The sequence below is a fragment of the Bos grunniens genome, chromosome 7, assembly GCF_055505025.1.
Source record: "Bos grunniens cultivar Pamir isolate PY7600 chromosome 7, Bosgru_T2T1.0, whole genome shotgun sequence".
Taxonomy (NCBI): Eukaryota; Metazoa; Chordata; class Mammalia; order Artiodactyla; family Bovidae; genus Bos; species Bos grunniens.
The window spans coordinates 34,689,776-34,714,109 of NC_141171.1; the positions used below are offsets into that span (position 1 = coordinate 34,689,776).

Here is a 24,334-nt window from a genome sequence, read left to right on the forward strand (position 1 = left end):
TTTCTGCTTCAATACTTCCAATAATTCCCCATTAATTAAGTTCTTTGTTAAAGGAAGAAAAACTTTTGAGATTCCTAGGAAGATTAACTGAAAGTAAATATATCCTGCCTTAGAATGTATAACCATTTCCTATACTTACTATTAGTGTATCTGATAAAAGATAAACTGATAAATATTAAAAAAAAATACAAACTGATTATGATGAGGCTCTAAATGACCAAGATATGGTTCTGGTCTATATAATAAAAGATGAGAGTGATCCAAGTATTAAAACAATAATTGTCAGCTACAATTTAACACTATGAAGAGTACAGAATGCTCAAAAATAAAATGTGCTAAGAAATATGCAGCAAAAATGCTAAAAATTTACACATTAAGTTAGTCTTTATTAATTCAGGAAAATTACTTTCTCTATTTTTACTCAATTTTGAGGTGATTTTACTTGCTAGCAAACATTCTCAACAAAAAATTAAAAAAAAATGTTGACTACTTTTGATTGATACTAGAATTTTCCTTTAAATTCTTTACAATAATGGCTTATTATCAACTTACAGTAAGGAAGAGTTGGATGAGAAGTCATTCTTCTGACATTATTAATGGCTTTCTTAATCATCTGTTAACAAAGAAAAATCATTCTTTTACACTTTTAATAAAAAGTAGCATTAAAATTTTATACTGTGACAGGAAATTCAAGTAACATTTCTTTTTGTGTGATTCCATAACTATCATAATGGGTGCTAAAAATTCTAAATATGATAACAGAAATAAAATTTTTAACAGCTCAGCTAACATTTTAAGTGTACATACATTTTCTGCATCGTTGCCTAGGATCTAAGAACAAATTCACCTCAAGAATTTAGTCTTACCTCCTTTCTTGCCAATTCTTTTCTGATCCCATTAAATTTATTGGAATAATCCTGAATAGGATAAGGTTAAAAAGACAGGCAGAAGCATGTGAAAAAAAAAAAAAAAGAGGTAAACAGAAAACTGTATAAATTTTTAACTGATAGTTTGGAACTACTTATTCACCCATTTTAAAATTATGCTTTGAATGGTTTAAGTAGCCTGTCAAACAAGAGTAAACTAAGTACTTGAAATTAAAGGGATAATTTTAATTTACAGGATATATCCTACTTATAGACTGTAACTAAAGTTATAGATTATCCTAAGTTTGTAGCACCAGTCTCATGTACATTTTTTTGTTGTTATTGTTCTTTTGGATTTTAAATTGTTTAATTAGCCCAAAGCCATAAGTAAAGTGCGGATGTAATAGGGAGGGACAGAACTAGGTCAGCAGAATCAGGGAGGAACAGAAACACTGAAAGACATGTTTGGATACAGCTATACTCCAAAAGAGCAGAAATTGGTCCTAACTAGTATTCCTTTTCATTACTATGCATAATTTAATAAAATAATAGGACTAGAAAATATCTGATCAAATTCTCTACCCACAAAAACTGAAAGCCTGCTGAATGTTATTTCTGTTTAGTAAACATGTTTAAATCTCTAGTCTCAATTAAAAAAAACAGCCTAAAGATTCTTGATTTTTCTTTTAATTATTTTTTTTTCCCTAGTAAGAGTATCAAAGAAAGGAAAATCATGAATAAAAAATACAAAGAGTTAAGTTTCTGAAAGCATATGCAGACTAGTACAAGGGAAAGAAATCACTGATTATTTTAGAAGATCTATTTAAAAGGAACCACCTTATATTATTATTATGTGACTCAGACAGTAAAGCGTCTGTCTACAATGCAGGAGACCCGGGTTCGATTCCTGGGTCGGGAAGATCCCCTGGAGAAGGAAATGGCAATCCACTCCAGTACTATTGCCTGGAAAATCCCATGGACAGAGGAGCCTGGTAGGCTACAATCCATGGGGTCACAAAGAGTCGGACACGACTGAGCAACTTCACTTTCACTTTCACCTTATTATATTGGTGTCTTTTTCCTGAGGATGGAGTAGGGTAATCCCAATACTTATGTTTACAAACCACAATGACACCAACTAAAAAGATGTTTTAACATTTAAATAGGAAGAAAATTCAGTCCTAAGAGGAATGACAAAGGTAAATTTCCATATAAAAATGCTCTGGAGAATAAGCAAATATTTTCTGAGCATCGACTAAATGTTAAGCACACTCTACTTAGAGATCATCAGTGTGTATAAAGTAGGCATATAATAAACTCTCAAAGAGCTTACATTCAGAAGGGTATAAAAAAATACAACCAAATAATAATAAATAGATAATTTATAAATTGATAAAAGCTATAAAGATGATAAAATGGGATAATATGACGATCAAATGAGAAAATAGGATAACTGGGAGTAGAGGAGGGAGGAACAGATACCTTTGCTAGGGAAACAAGAGAAATTTCTGGGAATCTGAGTTGAGATCTGAATGGTAAACAGCAAATATTGTAAGTAGAGAACAAGGCAGAGGCTCTAAATCTGATGTGTTCAAGTGGTAGAAAGAAGGTCACTGCAACTAGAGAGAGCAAAGAGAATCCAGTGGGGAAAAAAGGGAGATGCTGCTGCAGAGGCTGGCTGAGTTTAAGACACACAGGACCTTAGGGGCCATGTGAAGGACTTGTTTTAAAGCAGTGCTGGGAAATCCTAGTTTTAAGCATGGGAGTGATAACCTGAATGATGTTTTAGAAAAGAGAAACTCTGCCTGCTGTGTAACAGACAGAGGGAGCAGTTGTAGAAGCAGAGATCAGAAAGAAAACTGTGACAGGAAGAATTGTATTATATTCTCTGAAAATAGAGCTGGAAAAAAATGCTTATTATTTCTTTTAATATATTTGTATATTCTAAGTTCTCCTTTAAAAGATTAGTTTTACAAGTGAATTTCAATGCATCTGTCCACTGGAAAAAATTAACTATTAATGACCAAGTCTTTTCTTTTGCATAATCACTAGACTGTTTTTCATATTCTTCAATTCAATACTTAAAACAGTTCTCCATGAAGTCAATGAGTGAAGAGGAATAGAGGGCTTTAACAGAAGCTCTACCACAAATTGGAGACAGTGACCTGAGTTAAATTCCTTGACCTTTCTTGATCTCAAGCTACATCTAAAGAACAGTTAAGTGGAGTAATGTAACAGCTACAACAGATATCTCAAACAATAATAAGGTTATATGATTGGTAAAGGAACTGCATTAAGTATGAAATATTATCAGGTATTATTAAAGATAATCAAGCTTTATTTAAAGAATTATCTTCACTAATCGGTAAAAAAAAATTGGGTGGGGGGGGCAAAGACAGAATTCTACAGGACTTAAGGAACTGTGGGAAAAAAAAAACACCTACCACCTAGCAAGTCACCGAAAAATTGCTGGTGCTGGGTTTCTTTGGTTCTGTGTATCGATTTCTATACTCATGTAGATACAGCTATGGATCACATCCTAGGTAATCAGGGCTCAAGAAAATCCTCCATTACTACAGAAAAATACTTTTTCAGTTCATCTGCATATTATATTTTGCTTAAGTTTTTAAAAAATTTGTATCATTTTTTTTCATGAAAAGAAGAATATATTTGTCTCAGGATCAACTAAGAGTTGTTAGTTGATAACCATTTAAAATTATTATCTAAGTTAGGAATTGGCAAATCTTTTTTGAAAAGAACTAGATAAATAAATGTTTGGTACTTTATGGGCATATAGTCTCTGTCTCAGATACTCAGTCTTACCATTGTAATGTGAAAGCATCCATAAACAAAATACTAAAAAAATGTGTGGCTATGTTCTAATAAAACTTTATTTATACACAATAAAATCTATATTTCATGTAATTTTCATGTGTCGCAAAATACCATATTTATTTTGATTTTTTTAATGGCTTAAAAATATACATTCTTAGCATGTTGACACAAAAACAGGTGGTAGGCAGGATCTGACCCACAGCATGTGGTTTGCTGAGGCCTAATTTGGAACAGTAAGTTTCAAATAATTATTATTTAAAATACAGCTCTTTGTATTTCCATTTATTTAAAATAATTTTTGTTATCAAATGAAAACCTATTATTCTTCAAATAAAAAAATCAGAATTTCCAAAAAGTATATGACTTACTACAAAAATTAAAATTTTTAAAAACATTTACATCATCCTTTATCTTATTAATTTAGAGGGGAAAAGCGGACATTTATACACAAACATTTTTAACTTTACATACCACAGATGCTCCTCTGCCAGTCTGTGTACTACCAAGCCATGGCATGTTAATTGGAGTACCAGGATTGCTATGTGTGTATGGGGTTGTACCTTGCACAGCTGTTAAATCATCACGAGCATGTATAACCAAGAAATCTTCTGATCTGCAAAGGAATGTCAGCCAGAATAAAACAACCCATCAGGTCTTCATTTCTTGTTATACCTGAAAGCTCTAACATATGACTTTGCATTTCTCTTTAAAATTAATTTTCTTCAGCTCAACTTCTAACTCACAGACAATAATTCCATGCATGAACATTTTCAGATCCCTTCTCTTATTCCCTCCCAACCCTCAACCCACTTTTTTAAAGTTCCAGCCATCCCACTTGTTTATTCTTTAGCATATCAACTTCCATTTTGCTTACAATCTAGGAATATTCCTTTAAAAAATAACTTGAAAGGTACAGTTCTGTGGATATCATCATTCATACTGCAATATCACCATTTAAAAACAAAGTAAAAGGGTACCCTTTGGTTTCCATTTCTACATCATCATCTACCCAAGTATAGATCTGTGTAGCCAGAATTCCAGAAACATCTAGTTCTTGAACATCATGGCTCGAAGCAATTGCTATGCAGTTTCTATTTGCCTGAAAAATAAATCATATAATAATTTTTAAATAAAAAAAGCATAATGTGTATATGGGCTACTTTTGAAAATGGAGACTACAAAACAGCCTCTAGAAATGATAACTTTAGGTATAGAATAAATATTATTTTCACAAATAAATATTTTAATAAACTTTGACTGAGATAACCATCAGGATGAGCTTGGAGATATGTTTATATTTTGAGAATTTCACAGCATTCAGCAGAAGGCCAGCTACAAATGGAAATGCAAGTGCCACTTCATTTCTTTAGCCAGTAGCACTCTCTCTCTAGTCTACTAGAATGGTACTATCTCCCTAAAATTTGCACAGTTCAGAAATGTGAAGTGAGATATTGAAAAATATAGGAGCCCTGGAAGGTAAACAAAGGTAAGGGAGATAAGAACTTCAAACTGAAGAAATAATGGTGGATTATTCAAATAGGATGGTATTGCTTTCTCCTAAAGCCTTTCAATCTTAGGCAATACAAACAGAATTTGGAAAGGGGTCTTGTGGCTCAGTTAGTAAAGAATCCGCCTGCAATGTGGGAGACGTGGGTTCAGTCCCTGGATGGGAAGATTCCCTGGAGAAGGGAAAAGCTACCCACTCCAGTATTCTGGCCTGGACAATTCTGTGGACTGTATAGTCCACGGGATTGCAAAGAGTCGGATACGACTGAGCAACTTTCACTTTTTCAGGGCTTCCCTGGTGGCTCAGAGGTTAAAGCGTCTGCCTGCAATGCAGGAGACCTGAGTTTGATCCCTGGGTTGGGAAAATTCCCTGGAGAAGGAAATGACAATCCACTCCAGTATTCTTGCCTGGAGAATCGCATGGACGGAGGAGCCTGGTGGGCCACAGTCCACGGGGTCGCAAAGAGTCGGACACGACTAAGCGACTTCACCCACTTCACTCACCAAGCAAAGGTGATGAAGTAAGTATTTCAGAAAAAAATCATCAGTGAAAAGTTGGTCAGATTAAATGATAAATAAATTTCAACATCTACAAATTTAAAATGTGTATCTTTAAAGAAAAAAAGGAAGATTATTGATAGCAAAGAGAAAACAGGACTAATATGTCAATTATGCAAAATTCTAATACAAACTGAGACTGAGAAAACAGACTGAAAAAACTGAGACTCCAGAGATACGTGGAAAAAAAGGAAATTAACTACACTGCTGGAAGGTAATTCTCCATGTGACTCTCTACTTCTGTGTGTCTTGTGAGTTAGTCAATGACTGTCTTTGTTTCACAGTATTATTATCAGGATGCCTATATAGCCATAGTCTCTCCCTCCAGATCAAAAGGCAGATATGCTTACTGTCCATTAGAAAAGATCTGGGTTTCCTGAACTCACTGTTCTCCACCTGTAAGGCAATACATTTTGTTTGGGTATCATCTAGCCCTCTTGCTGTCACTGGGAATTGCACCTTAGGGAACCAGAGCAAAAATGCTAAAGTTCTAGCTTTTGCTTTTGCTGTTAGTAATAAACTATACTTTGTCTCTGGTCCTGGAGTCTTGTGTCTTCTAATAGTATCCATTAAACTGTGAAAGCTAACTTGTTACACTGAATGCAGGGGAGTATCTCAGATCCTTCACAATGCTTGAAACAGATAATCCACAACTACACAAATAAGGAAAAGTTCAATGTTATCAGCATTTTTAATTACTGCAATTTAAAGCAAAAGATATTATTTCTTAGCTACAAATTCAGCAAAGATGTAAAAATTCAACAAAATAACTGGAGAAATAAAAACTAAACAAGTACACTCTTACAAAGTCAACAGAAGACTTTGTATTATTATTGTGAGGATGACTGTTCAACTAGTTATATCAATTCAAATAAGAGAAAAAAGCTAGTTTGTTTTATAACACAAAATATTAAAATCTTATTTTCTTCAGGATAAGGAAGGTACTATTTGTGTATAGATAATAACTTTATATTTGTATTTCACATGTATATATCCTAATATATAAATAGCACATCATAAGAACTGCCTGGCTAATTCCAAACTTGCCTGCTATGAACAGAACTAGTCATTAATCAGGAGTGTCGTATGAGGAAATGAGACAAGGAACCCAGGAAAAGATGAGGAAAGAATGACAAAGGAACTATCTAGATGAAATCAAAGACAAGACAGACAAGCATAGGACGATGAAGAACCAATTGATGAATGATTATTGAATGGGTAATGCCATAGGATATGATCTAAATAATATTTTAAAGTTATGAATACATGAAAAAGTGTGAGTGTGTGTGTGTGTGTGTATCTCCCTCTCTCTCTCTCTCTCTCTCTCTCTCTCTCTCGAAGGCAGGAGGAGAAGGGGACAACAGAGGATGAGATGGTTGGATGGCATCACCAACTCAATGGACCTGAGTTTGAGTAAATTCCGGGAGTTGGTGATGGACAGGGAGGCCTGGAGTGCTGCAGTCCATGGGGTCGCAAAGAGTCGGACATCACTGAGTGGCTGAACTGAACTGATATATATACACACACATATCTAGATATGTATATCCTTTAGGTTATTGGTAGTAAAAGGAAATGAGCAACTAGAAGTTTTTATACATTTTTTAGTAATGCAGTTAGGCGAGATAGGAGGGGAAAGGGCTAAGACAAATTTCAACCGTGGACCACTGTACCTAAGGCTACCTCTTCTGTAAGTAGCTTATAGACACCTCTATGGAGGATGCTGAGTAGAAGGGTAAGGGATACAAAGCAAACACTCTAGTTGGGCAGCTATTATAGCTAAAAGTTAAAGAGGAAGACTTTCTGTGAGTCACATTTAAGCTTAATTTTGATCTAAGAATCACATTCAACATATTCATATAAGAAAGACAGAAAACATTTTCTTTGGATTAATTGGATGTGTTGTATAAACTGTAAAGGCAGGGAACTTCCCTGGTGGTCCAGTGGTTAAGATGCCATGCTTCCACTGCAAGGGGGTGTGAGTTCGATCCCTAAACAGGGAACTAATATCCCACATGCCCCGCTGCATGGCAGAAAAATAAAAATAAAATACAATTATTCTCAAGGCAACTGCATATATAAATACTTGAGACTTCCCTCTGTTTAGTAATAAAGTATTTTATCTGCTATATATCCAAAGTCAAATAAATTATCAAGCAATATAATCATCTTATATAATAAAAAATTTACTCAGATTGCAATTTAGGGAGTAGAAAAATAGCTTTGAGAAAGGGAAACAATGCTAGTAAATAAACTGACAGAATAGGCGACATTCTCCAACTATGAACACTTAATTAAAGAAAAAAGTCGATGTACTTACTTTATTAACAGCAAAAGCAGTAATGATATCAGATTCTTTATGAATAATTCTTGCTTTACCTCCAGGATATCCCAAATCTGCTTCTATCTACATGGAGGGAAGAAAGATACAAAAATACAGCAATTTTAGTAATAGGAAAAAGAAATATGCCAGTCTTTCATTTAATACTTGCATAAATTAAGATGCTTTTTAGATAATTCAAATCCAAAGGTACTAATTTACATTCTAATTATTTCTGAAACAAAATTTGGTAAGAGGAAATGACATCTTTACAAATTTGCTTTTTCACATATAAAAACATAATTGATAAACAACTCCATTAACTGCTTATATTCTTAAGGTGCAATAATTTAAGACATTCTAATTATTAAAGTAAAATAAATTTACCATACTTCTTAAGTTTATAATCTTTTGATAATATTCTAAAAATATAAAAAAGCCAGAAGATAAATATTTTAGGTTTTGCAGACCAATAGAGTCATGTTGCATATTCATTTAAAAAACCTTTCAAAAATATAAAATCCATTCTTAGCTCATGATCTACAGAAGAACAAGAGGACACAGCCAGCTGAATATATTTTACAGACTCCGTATAAAATAACTTTCTAGTTATAAAATAAATGTGAAATCCTGAAAAGCATAATATTTTACCCAACTCAGTAATCATTTTAATAGCTGAATAGACCATAATCCAATATACGTTAGACAAGGGAAATGTATTTGACCTTTTGCTTATACCACAGAAGGCAAATACATCTTTCAACTTAGAAGAGAGTACTGTATAAAATTAAAATTTACTGAAATAATCAGAGGTAAAATGAAGAGGCAATTGTTAAGAGTTAGAGATGTTACTTAATGCACTATGATTCATTTTATTTTATACTCCCTAACCTTCAATTTTTAAAATAAATTATTATAAAATGTTTTATAACTCATCATGAAATACAAAAGTTATTAATTTGAAATTAGAAAACAAATTTACTTCCTGGAAAATTTAAATAAAATATCACCAATCCCCATCCACTGTTTGACCACAGAACTGAGTAGGGTTAGCAGTATTTTTAAAAATGGCAACTAAGATGACAGTTCATTTACAAAGTTGAAATAGACTTATAATTAAACCAAAATAACCATATGCAATCAAAACTCACAGTCACTGGATTGAAAAATGTCAAATATAATCTTAAATGAAACTTGCTAACAAATATTTTAAAAATTCACTGCTCATACAAACACTGGTTGATTCGAAGGTCAACTTCTTTTCTAAATAAAGTCTTACCTGTCTGAGGCCCATCATCTGTAACAATGTCTAAGTCAAATTTTGTAATCCCATGACTAAAATTCCAAATTAACCACCTATTTGCCTGGTATCTAAAGCACACTAAGTGTTTACTATTGGGTTTTTAAAGAAATTAGATATAAAGACAAATAGTATTTCCATGGAATAGAGCAATATGCTATTTGCTGGCAATGAATGGGTGGGTGGGTAGTGTCACCTGCAGAACAGTCTTCAAACTTTACTGTCATGGAGAGAAAAGCAAGAAGTTCAAAAAAAGCTTCTTTGGTAAGGAAATATATTCCTGTCCTCTCACTATCTAGATTTATCAAAACACTGTTTCTCAATAGTGTGGTCCCAAGATGACCTGCATGAGAATCACCTAAAGGGGGTGGAGTGGAATAGGAGGAATGGTGTTTAGCATTAAGAGTTTATGCATATTTAATTTTGAGAACAATAACAAGTTGTAGGAGATGAGTTTGGAGAAGTAGCAGGTTTGGTTTGTACAGAGCCTTAAAAGCCATAATAAAGAATCCAGATTTCATCTTTCAAGTTAGAAAAATACTGGAAGGTTTTGGTAATTCTGGATGTTGTAGGGCAAAGCACAAAGGGTGAGAGACTGGCAGCCAGGAAATGAGTTAAGAGGCTACCACAATAGCTCAAGTGAGAGGTAGTGGTGGATTTGATTAGGGCAGTAGAACAGTGGTAGTGATTAGAAATGAGATAAATTTTGTCAATGGGCTGAAACTGCAGTATGAATATTAGAGGAAGCAAGGATGACTCCCCGTTTACAGATCTGTCTCAATAAAGGATACCGGATGAAAGCAAAGGAAAGAGTGGGTTTAGGCTGGAATTAGGGGAAGACAGAAAATTCTGTGTTTTGACATTCAGGGGGAGGTAACTATTAGGTTATATATGCAGGTCTGGAATTCATGAAATGAGTAGGAATAATTAGGCAGTAATTCCTAATTATTCCTACTCATTAAATATTAGGAATAATTAAGATTATCAGCCAATGGATGATATTTAAGCTATCAGATAAACCAAAGAGAAAGTAAAGATAGGAAGAGAAAAGGTTAGAGAAGTCAGTCCTGGAGTATTCCACATTTCAATGGTATGAAAAAAAAAGATTGGTCATTTCAGGACTGGGAAATAGCACTGGGAAAGAGAAATACTGACAGTGAATAAACTGAAAGAACAGGAAACATTCTCGAACCAAGGGTTTCAAAAAAGTAGCTGAGATTAACACTATCAAAGGATACTAAAAAGTTGAATTTTATAAAGACAGAAAATTGACTACTGTAATCAGTTTAGTCACACACTAGGACAATCACAATGGAGCGGGCTAAAGATAATACCTAACTAGGTTAGAGGAACATGTGACATTTGGTAAATAGGGAAGGAAGTCCATTGGGGAATGTTCACAGGGGCATTCAACTGAGTTGACAATGTTTCATTTCTGAAACTGGGTAGTTCCTACATGGTTTCTGCAATATTACTCTTTAAGTTTCATTCTTGAATGACTTTATAGGCAACTCTACAAATGAATTTTCCTAGATAAAGGTTTAGAGAAATAAGGTGATAGACTCAAAGATAGATTTTTTTTTGGTTTTCATATTAAAGACAATAAAATATATTTACTTACATTGAGAATAACTTAGGTAAAAATTTATCATGACAGTGAGATGAGGAATAAATACCGAAGCAAAGTTCTTGGCGAGGTAAGAGCAGATAGGATCAGTGCACAAGTGGAAGATCTGGCTTTGGATAAAACAGCATCAGATCATCTATTGTGAGAGAAGGCAGAACAAAATATCTGCATATAGAACAGAAGTGAGATCGGGTGATGGGACAATATGGTGGGCTAAATCTCTGCTGACTGTACTTATTTTGATAGCAAAATGAAGTCATCCATGGAAAGTAGTAAAGAAATATTGGAAAGCTGAGATAAAAGGGAAAAAATGTAGGGAGAACGAAAAGAAAATGAAGAAAAAATTATGATGGTGTGATAGTTTAATTTGAGATTTGTGACTATAAATTTTAAACAAGGCAAGTCCCCATGGTTTGTGTTTTTACTTCATCCATGTTCAGCTACTTGGGTGCAGACATAGAGTTGGTAGAGAGCTAGGTTTAAACAGGTTTGGGAATTTTGAAGGCAAGTACAGTGTAGAGAGAAGAGGGCAAAAAGGTTGAGGAGGCTTGCAAGGGATTAATCATAATGAGAGAGCTTCCCTGGCGGCTCAGATGGTGAGGGCTCATGGAATCTAAGCTGGGGAAGAAAGGAAGGAAGTGGGGACATGATGTGAAGTGAAGAGAAGTTGCTCAGTCGTATCCAACTCTTTGTGACCCCATGGACTGTAGCCCACCAGGCTCCTCGGTCCGTGGGATTTTCCAGGCATGAATACTGGAGTGGGTTGCCATTTCCTTCTCCAGAGGATCTTCCCGACCCAGGGATCGAACCCAGGTCTCCTACATTGTAGGCAGACGCTTTACCATCCAAGCTACTAGGGACATGATACTGGCAAATAAAAATACTGAACTCGCATGTGCTACAAACATTAAAAGTCATACAACATAAAATCAGAGTAAAAAAAAATCACAATGAATATGGTCTTAAAGGTCTTCTTAATATAAGGTTTCAAGTCATGCTTATAAAATGTGATTGGGCTGGATATATGAGGGTGAAATCCAAATATTAATGCTAAAAGAGATTTTTATGAGATTATGTAGATAAAAAAACTAACCACAGAATTACCATATGATCCAGCAATTCCACTTCTCAGTATACACACAAAGAAATGAAAGCAGAGACTGGAAGAGATATTTGCATTCCAATGCTCACAGGAACACATGTATACCTGTGGCAGATCATGTTGATATATGGCAAAACCAATACAATATTGTAAAGTTAAAAAATAAAATTAAATTAAAAAAAAAAAAAAGATGGGATACAACCCAAATGCTCATTAACAGATGAATAGATGAACAGAATACATTATATATACACAATAGGATATTATTAATCTTGAAAAGAAACAAAATTCTGGTACATGCTATGACATGGATGAACCTTGAAGATGTTACACTAAATGAAATAAGCCAGTCACAAAAGGACAAATATTGTATGATTCCAAGTATGATGGGTACTGAGGGAAATAAAATTCATAGAGTGAAAGGTAACTGCCTGGGGCTGCAGCACTGTTTAACAGGAAAAGAGCTTCATTTTAGGAAAATGAAGAAGTTCTGGGAATGGATGTCATGATGGTTGCACTACCATATTAATGTACTTAATGTCACTGAACTGTATACTGAAAACAAAATGATAAATTTTATATACATATTTTATCATAATTCTTTTAAAAGACATTTTATGCAGAAACTGATCTGAATTGTATTTGGGTTCCACAAGGCTTTCTTTAGGAATTGGAAAAGAAGGGAAAAGTTCTAACAGACTAAATCCAGGACTCTACTGCTATTTCAATTAAAGCAGCAGCATGTTTAAAACTATCAACTCTCATTTTACAAGTCGAAGCCTTAGTAAATGAGGCTTCAAGTGTGGAATGAGCTCAGTGTCACACAACACATCTATGGAAAGGTCTCATTAGTGGTTTTCAGTTACTACGACCTGCAATATAATGAAGTACACCTGTATGCCCAGGTGTACTTCAGCACGACCCTAATGATTTACTAAAACAAACATGAAGATGAGCTCTAAAAAATATCAAAGGCATAACAGAAGGAAATGGGAAGCAACTGGATGAATATAAAATTACATCAATACTCAAAGAATTAGGGAATATGAATATTAAGAAATAATTTTGTTTTCAAGATTATAGCAGAGAAATGAGAGATAATATCACCATATTCTACTGTGTATTAAAAAGATAAGGGAAAACTATTAACAACTTTAACCAATAAATTTGATAACTGAAGGGAAGCAGAAAAATTTTTTTAAAGGTATGGACTAAGAAAGTTCACTTAAGAAGAAACAGATAGCTTGTACTACCCTGTATCTGTTAAAAAATAAGAAGCTGGAGATTTAAAAACTCCAGGCCCAGATAATTTCTCTGGTGAATTCCATCAAACACACAGTTAACAATATTCTTTGCCTGGTAATCATTAAAACCACCTGGGAGTTGTTTTATGATTGTACAAATTCTCATCCTTTCTGCTCTTGTTCTCAAGTACTTTGAGTACTTACTATGCATAAGGCAATGTGCTGTATGCTACTGGTACTAGTAAAATAAATGCTGTGTGTATGTTAGTTACACAGTAGTGTTCAATTCTTTGCGACCCCATGGACTGCAGCCCACCAGGCTCTTCTGTCCATGGAATTCTGCAGGCAAGAATACTGGAGTGGAATATTGCCATTTCCTTCTCCAGGGGATCTTTCCAACCCAGGGATTGAACCTGGGTCTCCTGTATTGCAGGCAGATTCTTTACCATCTGAGCCAAAATAAAAGCTACATAATATTATTTGATATATTTTAAGTAATTACAATCACAGAAGAGAATTTTAACTTCAAAAATGATACTTGCAGAAACAGAACAATACTACTATAATTCTATAATACCTACTATAATTATGTTTTATTAAGAACTTTAGTTTTATTTACTCATAAAAATTTGTAGCCAAAACAGGATACATTCAACTCTGTTTAAAATTGCATTCTCTTAAAAACAAAACAGAAATATTTTTTAATGATTACAATATTTAACTTGTTAAAAAAAAAGTAATTTGAGGTAATTAATTACTTTAAAAAGTAATGCAGCAATTTAACTGCATTGGAAACAAAGTCCAATCCAGAACTAAATGCAAACACTTTGTTTTTCCCGTTAAAGAATGCAATTTCTAATTTCAGTTGAATGACATTTTGTACCTTATTGATGTTTGGCTCCTCCATCATAGAATTTTTGATGGTTTCACAGTTGTCCTCTAATGACTTCATCAAAAAAGAATAACCATATGACAAAGAGTAAAGATGAGATGTAACATGTAAAATACTGGGGATATTTCTTTTTATTTTTAACCAAATTTACTAGAAAACAATACTGAACTATTTTTTAAAATTTCATATATTTTAAACGAAGTATGTGTGGAGAGGCATGATTGGGGGTTAGAGAAAACTTAATCCCTCAGAACTCATTAACAATCACTGCAAATTTTATTCTATTTCCTAAGAAATTTTTACTCACTTCACTCATTTGAAATGTTGACATTTAAGCAAGATTAAGTCCAGAGTACTTTACACTACAAATTTCAGAGCTACGAGTGCCAGAGTATTATCAAATGAAAATTAAAGTCAAACTGTTCTCTTACACACTATTAAGTCTTATCTCCATTATGATATCTCATTCCTCAAGGAAAATCTCCTGATTAGAAACTTTGATTTCAAGATTTCTAACTCCTTCTCTTGACTTAGCCAGAAATAGTCAATAAAATGCTTGGAGCCACATATTCTTTTTAAAAGAGGATATTAGCACTTGTTAAAGACAGAGATGGTTCACGACCTTTAGTTCTTAGAAAATGAAACAAAACAAAAAAAGAAACTGAGGATTAAGATGACAGCTGTCAAGCATTTTTGGGGGGTTGGGACTGATTAGGATATAGTCTATTTGCAGCTATCTATATTTGTATTTTACTTTTAAATAAGTACAGTGAAGGACTTCTATTTTAAAGATGTAGGTGCCAGCAAACTATATTACATAGGAAAAGAAAAGATCTGAGGATACACCAGAACTTTAATGTCAGATGAAGAAAATTTCATTCCAAAAATGTATAGGAATAAAGAAACAGCAGCACTCTCAAAATACTCTCCAACATCTACTGTAAATATAGGGCCTGTCATGTATCTATTTTCTAACCATCTGAAAAGTCACAGAGACTTGGGCTCAACTATTAAGTAATTAGCCTCCAATTAAAATAAATAAATTTATATTTTAAAAAATCATCATTTTATAAAACAGAGAGATGGAAGGTAATTTTGAAAATACTACAAAAAGCCAGTCAACTTTCCAGTAAAGATTAAGTAATTTTGTACCAACTCTATAAAGTTAATATTTTATTTAATTCCATTTAATCTCTTTTACTAGGTAAAATTTTTCTTTTCATATTTCCTTCATGAAAATGTCACTGTTTAGAATAAGACAACAAAGCAGTAACAATAAATTTCTCATAACTGCCATTAATCATGCTGGGTTTTAAATAAGTTAAGTCTGCTAGTCAAATACTGAAAAGTGTATTATATTTATTTTGGAGATTAAAAAAACTAAAATCAGAGAAAATATTTAGCTAAATGATAACTAAAATGTTTTATAGTCTAGCATCCATATTCATGATTTTTATTAAAATAATTACAATACAAAAATAACTAAAATTTTCTTAAGATATTATGAAACTCCTAAAAAAACTAAGAATAAAACAGCAGATGAGTTTAACAGGTATATCTATACTCATTTATCCATTACCATTCCTTATGCATTCTGGCTTAGTTATGCTCTATTCCCTTAATGATTCTATTTCCTGATTCAACTAGACAATCTAGTAGTAAACTAGTTTTTTGTTTTGTTTGAGAATGATTTCATTTCCCAAATGCACTAAATATATCAGCAGTGGAGAAATATTTTTATTTTCACAACTATATTTATCAAATACGGCAATGGGTTTTAAAAAAAATTTTGTACTTGAAATTACTATGCTCAATTTGCATGTTCATATTACAAGGTGCATCAAAGAAATTAAAGTAGTAATAACAAGCATAGTAAAACATGCTTTTTATTCAGAATGCAGCAGCGCTTTGTATATCATTATTAGAAGGCTTTAACTTGCAACATATTATTTTAGTCAAAGGTACTTTAAAATAAGAAACATTACCTCACCAGTAAACACATTCTAATTACTCTGACACTCTTACATAGCACAATTTTCAATTTTATTTATCCAAAGGTTTTCTTCAACTGTTTTAAAATAATACATATATTAAATATTTAAGATATGTCTCACCAAAGGTTAAAAAGAAGTACGTTAACTTGTACTATATTTAACTGTATCTATTTTTTGACTAGATACTTATCAAAAGTCTTCTAAGTTAGCAAGAATACCATGTATTTTGTTTCCTGACTTGGCTAATTCAAATATATTTACATAATCAGGCAAATAGTAAATAGTAACACATGTAGTTGCCTCTAACAAATTAGTTCTTAAACTGACAGACAAGACATAAGTAATTTTTCTTATCCAATAAGGTTAGATGTCATCTTGCTTTTTGCTAACTTGTCTTTAAGAAGCCATTCTATTTCCTTATCTTTCTAACTGAAATCTCTTCCTTTTTTCCTCCCACTTCAAAAACTGAAAAGCCTGCTTTCAGATTAGTTCAGAGCTTCTCAAAGTGTGATCCACAAACCAGCCACCAGTCTTGAACTCTCTGTTACTGATACATGAGAAAATAAGGAATTAACTACATCACTAAACCCACTGCTTAATTTATACAATACTTCTTGATAGCAAAATTATTTCAAAGAAAGAAGCAATATGTTAATTTATATTCCAGTACAAGTCCCCCATATCAAACTGGACTTATGAGTAGCACTGAACTAAATGAGAAAAATAATCTGTATTATGATAACATTAAGGTACAATCAACCAATTACAGTATAATTATAAACTGAGATTATAAAACTGTACTAAGTATCAATACAATAAAAATAAAATGTACATATTTGATATGTTTTCAGTATAAAAACCTAGTTTCAATGAAACTTCTAAGATAAACTTTATCACATGAAAAGGATGGGAAATTCCCCCTTTGTCTCAAATGGTAGTCATGACAACTCAAAATCAGGAAACAAGATACAGAATTCTAAGTTAAACAGTATCTTTTTGGGGAAAAAAAGCCCCAACTACATCTGAATTAGTTACTTCAGTTAGGAAAATATCAACTGTCTCTATGTATTAACATACATGTTTATGACATAAAAAAATGAATTTTTATAAAAGTCTGTAAAATACAAATCTTTATAGTTAAAAATACAAGGCATTAATAACAAAATAGCAAACAAGTTTTAATTTATACAGACCTCATTTAGACATCTTTTCTTTGTGAATATATTTCTGATAAAGGTTTCTTGAATTTCTTCCTGCTTCACCAAGTACTGCCAAAGTCTCTTCACAGACAGTGCCAAATGGTGTTTAGATCTACAGAGAGGCAATATATTTCACTATACACTTCAGAGACTTCTGATTAACTTGATTACATTTCCTTGGTGCTGTATCAATGATTATAATAATAAGTTATCTAGAATCAGACCACATCATCTAGGGTAGTAATCAGTAATACTTTTCTTAAAAGAAGAGACAGTAAATATTTCAGGCTTTGTAGGCCATATGTTCTCTCCTACAACCACGTAACTTCACCACTGAAGTGGGAAAGCATCCACAGTTAATACTAAAATGAAAGGGTGTGGATATAAACCATAAACCTTTATTGACAACACAGAAGGAGGTGTGGATTTGGCCCCATGGTTTGCAGTTTGCTGACCTTTAACCTAAGAATATAAGATCTAACAAAAGAGGTATGCGTCCTAGAAGAGATCCAGAAACAAAGCCACTAAAAGTGTTGTCTGTGAACGCGTACTAGCCCATGAACTCTGTTACTGATGAGCAATGAGGGAAGAGCCTGTGAAAGAATGGGAATCAACTATATCACTGAGCCACGAAGTACACTGTTTCTTCAGTTAACATTTTCTGTAGTAATTTTCTTAAGGAAGCAAGCACTGAACTGATTTATCTTTTGGTACAAATGCTTTATTTCTTCATGTACAGTAAAACAGTTTGCTAAAAAACTATTCCAAATAGCTCTGCTCCGAAGTAGGTGTTAGGGAATGCTGGCCAACAGTTCAAATCCAGCCTACCTTTCATATTCAAAAATAAAGTTTATTGACTGTATTATATTTAGAATAGATAAGCAACAAGGACCCATTGTATAGCACAGGGAACTTGGCTCAATATTCTGTAATAACCTAAATGAGAGAACAATTTTACAAAGAATGGATACTTGTATGGGTATAAGTGAATTACATCTATAACAGATCATTGTTAATCAATTATACTCCTATATAAAACTTAAAAAAATTCATTGGATCACAGATATGCCCATTCACTTATTGTTTATGGTTGCTTTCACTCTCCAATGACAGGGTTGAACAGCTCCAACAAGGACTGTAGGGCCAGCAAAGCCTAAAATATTTACTATATAAACCTTTGTCACAAATGTTTGCTAACATCCAGACTATAATATGCATTACACAAAGACACAGATGTGAGCCCAGAACAGAAATTAAATGTAAGAAGTACTAAAACATTTTCTTCTTGAAATACCACTAACATTCTGACTTAGTAAAACTCAAAATAGTATCCATATGAAAACCTACTTGAAAGGAGTGTTTGTAGGTTCCAGCAAAGCTTTGTGGCGGAGAATTGCAGGACCTGCAGAAACACTCTCTTCAGAGGTATGACTTGCAATGAAATTTTGAGGTGGTCCCCCGTGGATTTCAAGTCGTCGGAGAAGAACTTGTTCCCAGCACTGAAGAGTTTTTAGAACAGCATGGCAAAGTGGTGAACTAACTGGAAGCTCTAAAAAGAGAAAATTGACCCACATTTATCTTCTGTAATAAAATGCTATATTCAATCTTACAAACGACTGAAATAAGATATACACATTTTGGCAGAGGAGACGTGAAAGCGAGGTGAGCACAGAAATCCAGAGGACTGAAAAGAAGGATGCTGTAAATCTGTATGGCATTTCAACATAATTAGTGGCCTAGGATAACAGAAAAAGGGCAATCTAGGTCAAAATTACATCATACCTTTACTACTAGAACTTGAAATAACATTTGTGACTTGTGATTTAAATAACTGCTATAGGAATTACTGCATCTGACTTTAATTTCATATGAAAAAAAATGTACCTGAATATTATAAAAATATGTCTGGACGGAAAATCACTTACTTTAAATCTTTGTATCAGCCCAATTTCTGCACAGCATATAACTTACACTTCTTTTGAGAATTAACACAATACACAAGGTAAAAAAAAAAATTTAAATAATACTACAAAACTCAACACTTCACATTTTACATTTCCATACTTCTAAATCCTGATCCTACTTTCAATCTTTAGCTATTTTTTTACCTTCAAAAATCTAAATAGTATGCTTACTGCAAATTCTTGAGTTTTTTCAAGTTTAGAAGTGATCTACTGATTTAACTACTATGGAATATGAGAATAAACTTCCTTTCTCTCCATCAATCCAATATAGTCCATAATAATTTCTGGTTAAATTAGTATTTTAGCATCTACCTTGTTTTATATATATATACACACACACACACACACATACATATAAAAATGCGGATCACAGCTAAACTACTTGGTACAGTAATAGTACCCCTTTCTTTCCTATACAACCTTTTCATCCATCGGAGTTAATAATTACTACATTTTTGCTTTTGTTTAGTCTCCTGTGTGTCTACAACTAGGAAATACCCAACTCTTTGACTAGAGCTATAAACACAGTCTTGGTGCAGTTAATCACATCAGCTGCACATTCCCTGCTTTCTTGGATCCTGTCTTTCTAACAGCAACTAATAATATGATAGACTCATTTATAGATGGTTGCTTTGGTTAAAAGAACCCAATCTTCTACCAGCAGGAAGTTACTAAACTTTTTCTCCACTATTTGAAAAAAATACAAAACAGTAAATCAAAAGCAATGGCAATATTAGTTCATGTTAAGCTATGTATTACCTGCAAGATCATGACCTGCAAAAGGATAGAAAGTCTTCAAATTGCTGAGCACCAGCTGTACCATTGCCAAACGCATCAATGACCAACTATAAATAAAGCAATAGATTTGTTAAAAATTTACTTAGGGATTTAGAAGACTGCACTACTCTTTGTCCCAATAACTCACTACTAGGAATCTACCCTGAAGATATACCTCCACAAAAACAAAACAATATACACATGCAGTTACTCATGTCAGCATTATCTGCAATAGCAAAAGAGTATAAACAACAAATTATCCATCAGGAGAGTAATGACTGAATAACTAGCTTTGAATCATGGAATATTTTAGGGTAGCCATAAAAAAAGAACAAAAAAGGATCTATGAATGTTAATATGAAGTGAACTTTAGCATGTATTAATAAATAAAAAGCAAGCTATAAACATTACATTTAATATGGTACCTACTACCTTCTGTGTAAGAAAGCAGCAGAAATAAGATTTTACATACACAGAGAGACACACACAAGCTAATTTTTGAAAACAGAAGGATAAACCAGAAACTCATAAGAATGAGTATCTGTAAACAGCATAGAGGAAGACTCAGCTGGAAGAGATATGCTTCAGATTTGCTTTTTTGTTAAAAATTAAACAGAGACATTTTGGCTTCTTTCTTTTTCAAGTGAAAAATTTATCCCTTATAGTACTGGTTTTTATTACTCTAAATTGTCATAAAGTACACAATCAAAAATTAACTGTGGAATTACTGTTTTGGAAGGGAACTTAACAATTCAGATCTAGGTTATAATTCACCAAGATACTAATTTCACATGCATTATTTTCAAAATTAAAAAAACAAAAATTTTTAAAGAAGCTTAAAATTAAATATTCCATACCTATATGAATTTGAGTTAGAATGTTCCTGGAGATGGAAATCTGAAGCTAAAACATCATCGTCATCATCATCACTTTCCAGACTCTCCTCTGAATCATATTCAGCTCTACTTTGGGAAGCAGGTAGAAATGGCTAAAAGAAAAAAGTTATAGAATTTATTATCCAACTATATGACTTAATACATGCAATTAAATAGCCTAATATCAGCAATTTATTCCATTTTTGAGTACTTCATTAAAAGAAAATAAAGTAGCAAGTATTTGGCTGCTTCTTTTTTGACAGTCTGTGCCTTCAATACCACTTTAGTTGGTTCGCTTATTTAGTCATCGTATCAACAAAAAATTTATTCAGCATCCACTATGTATCAAAAGTATACTCAATGTAAGAAAATTTAAGACGTATACGCAGTCACTGCTCTCACATAACATATTTTAGTGGGGAAAAATAGGCAAATACTAGAAAACTAAATATAAATTGAATTTAGCTGTGTTATAAAGAAAAAAACAGACAGCACTGGGAATAAGAATATTAATAAGAGTTGAGATAAGCTAACCATAAAACGCCTCTTTGAAAAGTGTAATTTAAGTGAGACTTAAAAGGACAAGAAGGAATAAGCCATATAACGAGAGGGAAGAAAAGCATTTTAGGCAGTAGTAATAGTACGCAAAAAGGCTTTAATAAAGGAAAAAAGTTTGGCATGGGAAAAAAGAATTTGGCTGAAGGCTACTAAAGCAAAAGGACAGTGTTGGCAAAAAAAATAGAAGAAAACAGCACGTGACAGACAAGGTAGGGTTTTTGGACAACACAGTAAAGAGTGTAATGGAATGCCACCAGTGAGTGTTAAGTAGAGTACAGGTATTGATATTTATGCTTTTAGGAGTATCACTATGACCACGGCCTTTTTAGAGAAAAGTCAAATGCGAAGAGTAGAAATGGGAGACATCAGAAATTAAGGCAAGAGCGGGCAGTCTGGATACAGGCGTCAGTCATGGAGATGGAGTTAAATAACACATTCAGAGTATACCTGAGGGAATGCATTGACAGATTTACTGATCAACTTGGAGAGCAAGGGAAAGAGAAGGAAAAGACAATTTCTGGGTTTCTGCTTGAGCAACTACATGGATGAAGATGCCAATTACTAAAATGGGAAGACTCTAGTTGTGACAGGGGAATTACTGAAGAAAATAAAAAACCCAAATCTTAAAGACCAAGATTCACAGGTCAGGTAGAAAAGGAAGGATAAAGAACATTTCAAAGGAATAAAGAACAAAGTTAGGAAGTAAACTAGAAGAGACTGGTATCAAGAGAACGAGATAAAAGTAATTCAAAATGGAGGAAATGGTCACATGGTTGAATGCTGCTAAGAGGTCAAGTAAGACGATGATAAAGAAGTTTCCATTATATTTGATAACAGAATGGGTGCCACTTGAATTTTAGTAATAGCAGTTTCAGGGGGCAGTTGTGTCAGAAGTCATACAAAGACTACAAGTGAAGGGGACCTATGGTAATAAGAGATAATATGTATACACTTTTCAAAAGTTGAATGAGAATGAGAAGCAGAAAAATGGGATAACAGCTGGAAAAAACTGGGGCGTCAAAGCAGTATTTGGGATGTGAGACAGCAGAGGACTATTCTGTTCTGATGGGAAAAGACAATAGAGAAGACAGAAGGCTAGAAAAGAAAAGCAAGGACAGGATTCAGACTAGCACTAGAGCCTTTGATAGGAAAGATGCTTCCTCAATAGTAAATAAGAGGAGAGAATAAGATGAGAGATTCATGACAGAGTGATGAAAGAATTTTGTCTGATTCTTTTTTTAAAATGACTTATGAGGTCATCAGTTGAATGAGGATGAAAGAAGAGATGTGGGAAATTTGAGAAGAAAACAAAATCTTGGATTCAAGGAAGCTCAATAAAGAAACACAGCAAGAGGAGTAGAAATTCTGGAAGACCTGAGAGAATAGCTTGGTGGTCCTTTGCCCCAAAAGCAGTAATGTGCTGCACTATGCTCAGTTGCTCAGTCATGTCTGACTCTTTGTGACCCCATGAACTGTACCCCTTTTCCAGGGAATCTTCCCAACCCATGATCGATCCCAGGTCTCCAGCACTGCAGATGGATTCTTAACCATCTGAGCCACCAGGGAAACTCAACAAAGTTGTCAGAACAATCATATAAAGATACTGGAAACTGATCAAACACACAGAGAAGTATTTATTCAAGAAAAACTTCTGAGGGACTTCCGTGGTGTTCCAGTGGTTAAGATTCTGCACTTCCACTACCAGGGGTTCAGGTTCGATCCCTGGCTCAGGGAACTAGGATCCCACATGTTGTGTGACCAGGAGAAACAACAACAACAAAAACTACTCAATCTCTGGTAAAAGTGAGCATCTAGCATTTTGGCCAGGGGCTATTTCTAGCCCGACCCCTGCCCTCTGTGACTCATTTGTTCTATCAGTCTGTGAAGACAAAGAACTCGGCTGCCTGGCCAGAGAGGGCTGTCTTTAATAAGAATTCCATGCCCATAAAACCAGAGACAACCACAATGTGGAAGGATACATGTACCCCAATGTTCACTGCAGCACCATTTACAATAGCCAGGACATGGAAACAATCTAAGTAGTGTCTATCCATAGATGAATGAATAAAAACATGTGGTGTGCATGTGTGTGTATATATAGCATGGAGTTCTCAGTCATAAAAAAGAATGAAATAATGCTGAAGATGGACCTAGAGATTATCATAAGAAGTGAAGTCAAAAAGAGAAGGACAGAAAGACAGATACCATATGATATTACTCATAGGTGAAATATAAAATATGACATATATGAACTTATCCATGAAACACAAACAGACTCACAGATATAGAAAATAGACTTGTGGGTGCCAAGATGGAGGTGGGGTGGGGAATGGGACTTTAGGATTAGTGGATGTAAACTATTATATAGAGAATGGGTAAACAATAAGGTCCTACTATATAGCACAGGGAACTATTGATATATTTAATATTCTGTGATAAACCATAATGAAAAACATGAAAAAGAATGTAATGTAACTGGATAACCTTGCTATAAAACAGAAATTAACACAACATTGTGAATCAACTATACTTCAATAAATTAAAAAAAAAAAATCCCATGCCCAGCAGCATGGTCAAAAACAAGAGTCTTCAGCAGCAAACAATTAGGGAAGGCCAACATCTCAGACAGGAAAGGATCTGCCTGTAATGAAGGAGACCTGGGTTCAATCCCTGGGTGGGGAAGATCCCCTGGAGAAGAGAATGGCAACCCACTCCAGTTG

At 33.7% G+C, this 24,334-nt stretch overlaps 1 protein-coding gene across 10 annotated transcripts in view; it reads right to left on the bottom strand.

Annotated features, from left to right (window-relative positions):
- DMXL1 (Dmx like 1) overlaps positions 1–24,334 on the bottom strand; it is a 125,914-nt gene that overhangs the window by 25,646 nt on the left and 75,934 nt on the right. For 4 of the 10 annotated variants that reach the window (XM_086410746.1, XM_086410742.1, XM_086410750.1 and 1 more), the window contains 10 exons: positions 21,039–21,169; positions 20,164–20,249; positions 18,788–18,989; positions 17,435–17,552; positions 14,239–14,301; positions 8,083–8,169; positions 4,679–4,800; positions 4,173–4,314; positions 867–917; positions 553–613 (listed from right to left, as the gene is read on the bottom strand). In XM_086410746.1, the coding sequence (XP_086266872.1) occupies positions 553–613; positions 867–917; positions 4,173–4,314; positions 4,679–4,800; positions 8,083–8,169; positions 14,239–14,301; positions 17,435–17,552; positions 18,788–18,989; positions 20,164–20,249; positions 21,039–21,169 (1,063 nt within the window). The remainder of the gene's footprint in view (positions 1–552; positions 614–866; positions 918–4,172; positions 4,315–4,678; positions 4,801–8,082; positions 8,170–14,238; positions 14,302–17,434; positions 17,553–18,787; positions 18,990–20,163; positions 20,250–21,038; positions 21,170–24,334) is intronic. The other 6 variants (XM_086410749.1, XM_086410744.1, XM_086410748.1 and 3 more) reach the window with 3 other exon arrangements.